This window comes from Tachypleus tridentatus, chromosome 13 (assembly GCF_004210375.1).
Source record: "Tachypleus tridentatus isolate NWPU-2018 chromosome 13, ASM421037v1, whole genome shotgun sequence".
NCBI lineage: Eukaryota > Metazoa > Arthropoda > Merostomata > Xiphosura > Limulidae > Tachypleus > Tachypleus tridentatus.
Window position 1 is genome coordinate 58,295,391 of NC_134837.1, and position 10,130 is coordinate 58,305,520.

The window sequence follows — 10,130 nt, forward strand, 5'->3', positions numbered from 1 at the left end:
CCTTGTATAGCATGTCAGTTGCTTGGAAAAAAGTATAAAATATAGTGGTCATGAATACATCTTAGCTGGATGCAGAAAAGTGAGATACCTTCAACTGGGCAACCACTGAATTTCTATGTGCCTAGCAACTTTGTGGAAACAATACACAGCAGAAAAAATAATCCACGATGTATGTCCTGAAAGATTGCTTAACAGTGAATTTTGTGTTTTTTAAAAATGCAAACTGAGTAGAATATCTGGGTATTAGTGTGCAAACATAAGATGTTGTGCGGTATTTTTTACACTGTAATTTTAAAGTACACATTATTAATGTTATTTGCTTGACTCTAAACTGACTATGCAATAAAAGAATAAATCTATGGTCTTTATATTTTAGACAATAGTGGATATGGAAGAACTATTTAAAAATTTTTTATGTGAAGTTTATTATGACAGGCAAAAGATGTTCAGACCATAAGTCATTTAAAAAGTTTCATACAATGTATTATGAAATGTAATCTGCAGTTATTTTAATGTGTAATGTGTTTTTTAGTATTCAAATATTTGTTTTAAACTAACTTATATTCAAGAAAATTTCTTCATAGTCCATGTTATATTGGTTCTGTTTGGGAATTAATTTTACTTCAATTAAAATTACACTGAACTTCTATCTTATCAGGTATGGCTTAAGATTTGAGAGCACTCATGAAAACGAAATTCACTGAAAATATAGAAACATGCTAGGCACATGTTAGCATTTTCCCTTTTGTACTGAAAAGACCTGTTTATTAATTCTTTATTATTTGCTTGAATGTAATGACTCCTACCATTTCAGATGCCTATAACATGAGCAAGTTCTTGAACAGGATTTTAGGAATGGAAGTTAAACTACAGAACAAAGTGTTCAAATATTTCACTGATACTCTAGATGAAGTTATCTCGCAAGCAAAGAAAACTGGGCGTTATGACCTGGGAATCATGGGTAAGTGTAAATATAATCTGAATTAATTTTGTCACTAAATTCTGAAAAAAGAAAATAAAAACTGTTGAACTTTTTAAACTGTTATATAAATTCAGAAAAACTTTATTTTAATTTGCTTATGGACCCCTTCATTTCAGACTTTCAGCACAAGAAGAGAATATTACATTCCAGCTTTTTGTAATTTGTAGAATCTGAATTTGTTTTGTTTTTTTTTCAACCCAGCATTTTTATTGTGCTTCATACAAAAACAAAATGGGCCAACATCCTTGTTATCTGTCATTCATGTGACATAACCATCACTGCTAAAATTGAAGTTGTCTAGCAATTTTTGAGCAAAACCTTCTGCCAATCTATATCAGACTTAAGAAAGTACAAAGAATAGCAGTAAATGTGATAAAATTATGCAGTTTTATTAAAAACTTGTTCACCTGGCCTTTAGTAGTGTGTATTATCAAGAAGGTAGTCTGAAGTGGCCATACTACTAACAAAATGCTTACATGAACCACACATTGTTTTGAAACTTTGTTTATGAGGAATTTATTGGCCTAAGTATTAAAACAGGGTGAACAGCTGTTGGCATTGGATATCATAAGTAAAAGTGGTGGGGCTTTGGTGTGAAGAACAAGTCACACTACAAAAGTTTCTTAATAATTTAGTGTGTCCTAGTCTTTAATTTTGCCTTATACTTCATTAGTATTTCAGAATGTTATGTTTATTTCCATAAATGAATCATTTCCCAAAACTGGCTTAATACTTTAGGCTACCAGCAGTATATCTCTGAAGTAAGGTGTGTTTAAAACATTCAAAGTATATTCGAGTTTGTTGACTTTACAGCAGTTTTGTCACTTCTTTTTCAGTTGAATAAAGTAAAGTAATAAAAATAATTTGTGTATGTTAAACAAGTTCAAGCAACTGAAAAAGTAAAAGTAAAATTTTGTAATATTAACGTTTTTGTTTATTTCCTAAATTTCATCAGTGATCTATTGTATAGACAAGTTTTACGTGTAATGCCATTTTAATGAATCATAAACTTGTAGTAGTGTTAGTTGAATAAAACTTTGACTTAAGATTTTATCAGTACAATAAAATAGTAAAGAAAGTCTAGAAGGTTTTTTATAAAGTTTCATGGAAATTGCCAAGAACTTTTAAACTAAAGAAATGAATATTAAACACAATTTCAAGATTTATTTAATAATTGTAGAGAAATACAAGTTTTTGCAAAGTGTTGTAAAATTGAACAAGACAACTCAGATATGATAAAGGGTTAATATGTGGTATTCAAATTTATTTTTTTGCAATTTTTAAAGTTTTAAAATATTTTCACTAAGTTTCATTCAGTTTAAAAATAAAGAAAACAAATTAAAAAGAACAATTCTGAAATGTTTCCTATCCTGAATAACTGGGAAAAAAATCTTGTAGAGGATTTCTTTACAATTAGGGGCTTTAGAAAAGCACACTTTACATTGTATATTTTAACTGAAATTGACTCTTACTGGTTTTCCATAGACATGGGTACAACGGGTGATGAAGTTTGCAGAATAAAGTGCAATGTATTCATCAGAAAAAATGCAACAGTACTCACTAGAACAGAGCTGCACACGGTATGTGGACCTAATTTATGAACTGTGTAAAATATGTAATATTGAATCCTGTTCAAAGCAAGCTGTTTACACCAAAGAGAAATAAACTGAGTAATTAGTACACCTAATTGCTGTTAGCAATACTTTGGGGTAATGATTTCAGTATTGTGAGGTTCATCCAGCTAAGATTTATGTTAATCATAAGTTATGTGTTATGCTCGTAATCCAAAATAATTTTGATTAAAGTAGATATATTAAATATCCTAACCAATACTGTTAGTGAAAGTGATGTAATTAATTAAATAACATAAAATATCTTATTCCATTTCCATAGTTTGTTGCACATTAACTTCTAAAGGAATTACTTCCATAGACATGCAAAAAAACCCATCATATAAATGTACGACCTTTTTCATTATGTACAAACAAGATAAAACCAACAATCAACTGCATTATTTTGTAGGAAATTTGAAGGGAGAGATCAGACAGAAGTTTCAAAAGATCATAATTTATTTCCTGTTATGGCCAAGTGTGATAAGGCATGCGACTCGTAATATGAGGGTCACGGGTTCACATCCCAGTCACGCCAAACATGCTCGCCCTTTCAGCCATGGGGGCATTATAATGTTACGGTCAATCCCACTATTCGTTGGTAAAAGAGTAGCCCAAGAGTTGGCGGTGGGTGGTGATGACTAGCTGCCTTCCCTCTAGTCTTACACTGCTGAATTAGGGACAGCTCGCACAGATAGCCCTCGAGTAGCTTTGTGCGAAATTCCAAAACAAACTATTCCCTGTTAAAAAAAAAAAAAAAAGTTGGCTGGAAAGGGTTAAATGGCTTTTGCAGTGTCCCTTTGTGTCATAAACTACAGTACAGGTAATTTAGCAAAAACTTGCTTCTGAAGAAATTAATAATAATAAATTAGATGAATAATGTAATTATATATTCAATAGCAATATTAGTGAGTTGTTAAAATTTTATGAAAAAAACTTACTAAATGTATAATAAGGTCTGTTTAACATAACTAATACAATTTCAGCTAAATCCTAGTAATTTTACAACAGTGAACAGTCAAAAGTAATAAGATTAAATTCTAAGTAAGTTAAGATTTTAGTTAGTAGTCACATTCAAAACTTAACCTTCTCTGCATGGGCATTGTTTGCTACACATCATGAGGGTTTTAGTGATTCTTACATTCAAAATTTAATTAACCTACGTTTTTGTTATACCAGTTAGTATAGCATAAAATTGTACCTGATAATCTGTATTTCATTAGTATGTTTTAAGTTCCTAATTTTATTAAAGTAGCATTTAAAGCCCCTGTTTCTCTCTCAGCATCCTCTTCTCTAATCTATTCACTTCCCTCCAATAAGTATGAATTTTAATGCAAGTTACTTAATATAAAATTGAGTACTTTTAGTTCCTGATTTCTACAAAGCTGTACTGTCTTGACATCACAAGTATCAAATTTGAACAAGTGCTGCATTCAGTATAACAAGACACACAGAAATTGATATTTAGATGTGTTTTTTAAATATTTTTATAGTATAAAATTTTGAAACCAAACTTAATGTTATAAATTCATAAAACAGTAGTTGAATAAAATTTCGAAGTCAACAAATGAAATGACATGACCTTTGACCTGTTGCAATAGGTTAAACAAGTAAAGTGGTCAGTAAATCAATATTTGACATATATGTTTCATATTCATAATTTTAAGAGGAAATGTGTAGATCAATCCTGAACCTCCTCTAGTATGAATATTATGGCATTTTCTCTCTAGGTCTTCCTTCTATTTTTTATTTACCAACCCTTCGAAAAGGACAGAATTTAACATACTTTAATAACTATAATATAGATATTACTCGGGCAAAGAGCCATTCTTATGGACTTCAATCTTATTTGTTTATGGAATTATAAACTAGAAAATAGGACCCACCTGTTCAAATTCCCAGTAATTCTTTCAGTTATTCTATACTGTATTATTTATAACCAATAGAAACCAATATTTTAATCTATCAAATTACCTCGTTGTTTTCTGTACAGAGAATTGTCTATTTCACTTTCAGTTCAGACTTCATTCCAACACATCAAGAATATTAGCTGAACTTTCAATGACTCATCTCCTATTTAAAAAGCCAGAAAAATTGATTATAGGACATTGTTTGATTTTAGCATGTTATTATTCTGTTCTTATGTGAAGTATTTAATGTACTAGTAACATTACTGTAAAACGTAGACTTAAACTTTGCCAACTAACAACAAAAGAAAAAGTCAAAAGTAATTACTGTACTTTTTTTAATATATATTTATTTATTATTACAAAAGTAACTAAAATGTAAGAATTATAAATTTGTGTAAGATGACAAATGAAATTGTCATTCAGTGCAGTAACTTAAACTAAATTCACTGAGTGATTTACAATTTGTGTTGTGGGATTAGTAGTTAGGCATAGTTCAAAGGGCAGTGTGACAATACAATTAAGCAGTAACAGATGTACACTGTTATGAGGTGCAAGCTATTTGGGATAAACAGTTGTAGTTTCCTCTTAGTGTATTTATGATAGAAAAAAAGAGCAACTTAGATGAAATTGTACATGTCTTAACCTAATATATAGTGCCGTTCAACATGGTATTATACCAGTTAGCATTTCAGGTTATTCCACATTGTTGATTTCACAACAGTTTGTCGTAAAGTAGAGAAAGTACCAGCTAAAATATACAGAAATATTGACAAAAAACTTGGATATTCATTTAAAAGGTTATGCAGATATACAATGGACAAAAGTATTAATTCTTTACAAGAACATTTGCTTTGCATTCTAACTTGTTCAAGTCTCAATAAGAATGACTGGCATTTCTCAGATATATTTTTAGTGCAAAAAATACAAGTAAGGAAGATTGTTACTGCCAAAGGGTCAATCCATTTGGTTAATACATAAAATATTCTTCAATGGAAGCATCGTACATAAACGTTTTTCTATTGAAGTATGCATTTTCTTTTAAATTTCAAGATTTGTCAGTGTGAACCAGGTGTAATGAGAAACAAAATACTAATTAACTTTGAGATCAAAATCAAATGGATATAGCCTTTTGAAATACATTTTACTGAAAACATGGGTTTTATTATTTGTAACTGTTTTATTACTATCTATAATAGTGAAATATGGTTTTATGGTATAATTATATAAATCAGTTTTACAGTGTCTACATTCATTCTTGTTTCTGAAATGGGTATTCAGTATATATTATCAGAAAAAAAAAATGGTTTCAGCTAACTGTAAAGTGCACAGAAGTTATTAAAGTTTAATACAGAAAATATGTACTTTAAAAGTAAAACAAAAATATTGTTCTATCAATTTTAGTTTTAAAAAATCAAAATTAAAACGTATTAATAATATTGGGTGGCCACAAACATTGGAAATTTACAAATTATCCAAAATTCTGAAAGTTTCAAAACATTGTCTGCTCCTCTGAATTGAAAAACTGCATATGTATGCAAACCTTGGAACTTAACTATGCTAGTTATTAATATTAGTATTTTAAACTTGGTCAGTCAACCTTATTTTAAGTGGCAATAATTTTATAATTTATTGTATTGGGTTGAGGAATAATTCGTGAGCGTTTTTTCAAGTTAACAAAATATATTCATAAATGAAACGCTTTCGCAAAATATTTCATGTCATTTGGTAGATAATTTTTTGCTCTAATAGATGGTGTGTTTGATTTTCATATGTCTTTAGTTTTTGCTTTCATTTTCAGCTCATTTAAATGGAATGTCAAGTGGACAAAATCGAGCATTTTCGACACCATCTGCTTTTCGCATTTAATTTCTTGCAATTTCGTTTAAAACAATGCATACTATATACCTAGGTATTACATGAAATAAAGTATCATAATAAATGTTTTGGGTGTAATGTGTTCATGCATTGAAGTATTGTATAGTCTTGCATGTAATGCTTGAATGAAATTATTTAAAAATGCTCACGAATTATTCCTCAACCTCATAGTTGATGCTAAATGTAAACAAATATTCCTGTATGAATAACAATGCAGTACTTTATTGTCTACCAGCAAGTTAGTGTGGTACCATATTTATAAGTATTATAACCAGACTAATATAAAGAGGTAATTGTAAGAAATAGCTGAAATATCAAACTATTACATATGTGCATCTGCAGGCCTGAAAAGTGTACCTTTGCTTTGAAATATTTCTTTGTAAAAAATGTCAACATTTTTTGTAAATTAAGTTTTTTCATAGGCTACACCACAATGTTTAATGCTATACTCAAATGGATATTTTGGGAGCAACTTTAAGTTATAGGACCACTTTTTCTGAAATAAATAACTTTCAAACTCCCAGCTTTAGGAAGGTTTGACTTTGAAATTGAAAAGTATTAAAAAGCATACAAACCTCTGGAATTTACTTTTACAGGTTGCTGTTGAGCGAGGAATGAGTTGGGAGGCAGCATCAAATTTGTGTAATGAACTTGAAGGAGATGATGAAGGTTTTTACATTAGTCGACAGGTTTGTGTAATTTCTGTTTGTAATTTATGCAAAAGTATTCCTATTTTTGATGATCAGTAATAATATCAAGTTTGACATGAATCAAAATGGTTAAAAACCTTGTATTTTATAATATGTAAAAATTTATCATGCTGAAGGTAAAGCAAAGTTGAAAACTTACTTTCAGGCAAGAAATGACCACTACACAGCAATTTTAGCTGTTTGTGACTCTGCAAAAAGACTAAAGGATAAACGTGAGAAAAAAGTTACCTTCAGAGTATATAGACCCAACACTGGTCTGCAAGCAAAACAAGAAACTTTATCAGAATTGAAATCAAAATACAAGCGGGTGAGTTCAGTCTTTGCAGTTTCTTACAAGTTTCAAAATAAATTAAGAATTTTATATGCTTATAATATTTCCTAACAGTTTTGATTTTCATGTTTATTCCAACTGTTTCAAATTGTTGGTTGTCTTGATATTCATTTTTTCCTAACATGTTGGTTTCTACAACTTTTATTATGAATTAGTTTTTTTTTTTCTTTAACCTGTTGAATTGCTTTATTTGATCTAACCTCATTAGGTGTTGCCAGATGATGCAAAACCCCACTGGGAAGACAACTACAAAGGTTCAGAAAATCTTTGTAGTCATCAATTCTGGTAAATACTTTTTTTTCACATTTGTACAGGGACAGTGTCTGAAGGACTTTTCACAATATATTTCCTAAATTAACTAATTTTCACAAATATTAGTTTCAAAAAGGCACATAAATAAACTGTAGATATTTTTCCATGTGGGAAATAGCCCTGTATTTTGTGTAACATTTTTTACAAATGTAGCTATATAAGTATGGTAATTGATAGTTGTTTGGAGCTCAAAATGACTTGCAAATGCACATTTCATACTGCCACTTTCACTTTATTAAAATGTATAACACTGCACAACAATATTTTTAAACGTTTTGCTTCCTGAAAAGTTTTTGCTGATTGTGACGGGTACCTGGTGGGTATGCACAAATAGTTTTGGTTTTGCTTCATCACGTAGGAACTCTGCGACAGTTAACTGTTTATGAGCAATAACGTATTTAATTGCATTTGTTTATAATATGCTATTAAGTTCAACATAATTTAGTGGTTTGCTTCTGATTTTCGTTTGTATTCAATGTCTGGTGCATCACATTGTAGTGTCCAACAGTAATCAGCAAGCATTGACAGATTCCAGTTGCCCTGATATCGTTTTTCCAATGTCCTGCTGAAACTGAAGATTTCAATGAATGGGCAAATTTGGATGTGATTTGCATGATCAGCAGCCAGAAATCTATAAGGAACACCCAACAGTGTTCAAGAAGCAAAAACTTTGTTGTGCAGTGTAATTAACAGGCAGAATATAAGTGTTCAGTTGTTGGATGACACTTCAGTACGTAAATTAACTTATGATACTGATAAAGTTGTATCATAAAATAGCTTATTTTATAACTAGGTATGGAAGCTGCAGACGAAAAACTATGGGCTTGACTTGTGATATAGGACTGAGAAGACGAACTTATTATGTTCTCAGTGGGTCAGTTTTGGCTGTCTGGCCCAAAGTGGAAAGTGTACTTCTTTCTGTACAAGGTTCACACAATTCCAAGCTTCAGGTTGTTCGACTACGCACACAGGACGGGCAACGTATAGTAGGTGAGTTTACACGTAATTGCAAACAAGTTATGGGAAGTGTGATATCTAATGGAGTAATTCATGATCAACTCAAACTTTGTATTATACTTAAGTAATGGATGAGAATATGTACAAGACTGTTAGGTTTATGTAGCTTTAGTAACTAGTAATTTTGCCAAAATATTATATTTTGTAAATCCAGATGTCACTGTGCTGAAGTTGTATTGTTACCCTTCAAAAGGAATTTTTATTAAGAATACTATAACAGTTTACGTACACAAAGTTTTCCTTTGCTATAAGAATAAGTAAATTTAGTGGGGAAGATTTCAAGATCTTTTGTATTTCACAAAAATGTATCTAAAAGATAACAACAATGGTCTTATCTCATAAAAACAAGTATTCAACTTCTACAGCCTATATATGTATGCAAAGAAAATTGATGCTCACTTGACCAAAAAGTAACGTTTCTTTGTTTTACAGGTAGCATCATTCCACCAGCCTGTGTAGCTCCCCTCATCAACATCCTTTCAGAAGATTCCATTAAAGCTTACTGTGACAAATATTGATCAAGGTGATTTATTTTAAACCACAGATGCCACCATGACCACTGTAATTGTAAACGTGTGTACCGTTTCTTGTAAGAAGTGGGCCTTTTTTTTTGTGATAAATCTTTAGACTGTTTCTTCGTCAGAACCTATTAGATCCTGGTGAAATAAGTATTGGTTAAAACCAGCAACTGACTGAAAAGAATGAATTGAAACAAAAGAACTTTAGGAACTTCTTAGTTTTTAAGTTAACTCTTCCATTCACGTGCTCCAGTGTTGAACTTTTCCATTAGATTCTTCTTTGATACATCTATGTGTATATTAACAAAAACTGCAAAGCCTTTTTTTTTTTATTTATATTATGTAGCATAGACTTGTCTTCTAGTATTTGATTTGTCTTTGATGTAGATCTCTCATTTGTGATAAACAGAGCCTATTGCTCTTTCTTTATTTACATAATGTAATGAAGTTAATGATTCTTATTTCAGCATCACCTTCTCCAGCAAGCTTGTCTGTATAGAAAAGTCAATAAAACATGTAGAAGAATCTTGTTGTAGTAGTTCTTGATTGGTATGAAATGTATCATTTTATAATAACTTTATACTAATGGTGATATAAACTCAAATTTATGTATTACACAAAAATGGGAATATTAAGTTATTCTCAGTAATTGATTTATGCCTGTAGAAACTGCATCTTTCATTAATGGTTTTTATGTATCTGGGACCAGAGCTTTGTGTCAACAGTGGAGAGTTCTTTTCTTAATTGCCACATTCTAGCTTCTATATTAATCTTACTCTGCAAGAGACTAAAAACTTGTATGCTCTTGTTGTAATTAATTTAATATTTCAGAAATCTTTTAAAATCAATCCAGCCTTGTGCATTT

At 30.4% G+C, this 10,130-nt stretch overlaps 1 protein-coding gene across 1 annotated transcript in view; it reads left to right on the plus strand.

The window, feature by feature from the left end:
• Positions 1-9,790, plus strand: part of LOC143240816 (protein strawberry notch homolog 1-like) — a 96,862-nt gene extending 87,072 nt beyond the window's left edge. The window contains exons 23-29 of the mRNA XM_076483932.1: positions 815-961; positions 2,468-2,562; positions 6,974-7,066; positions 7,233-7,394; positions 7,627-7,703; positions 8,524-8,720; positions 9,180-9,790. Of these exons, the coding sequence (XP_076340047.1) occupies positions 815-961; positions 2,468-2,562; positions 6,974-7,066; positions 7,233-7,394; positions 7,627-7,703; positions 8,524-8,720; positions 9,180-9,265 (857 nt within the window). The 3' untranslated portion in view covers positions 9,266-9,790. The remainder of the gene's footprint in view (positions 1-814; positions 962-2,467; positions 2,563-6,973; positions 7,067-7,232; positions 7,395-7,626; positions 7,704-8,523; positions 8,721-9,179) is intronic.
• The last annotated feature ends 340 nt before the right edge of the window (positions 9,791-10,130 follow it).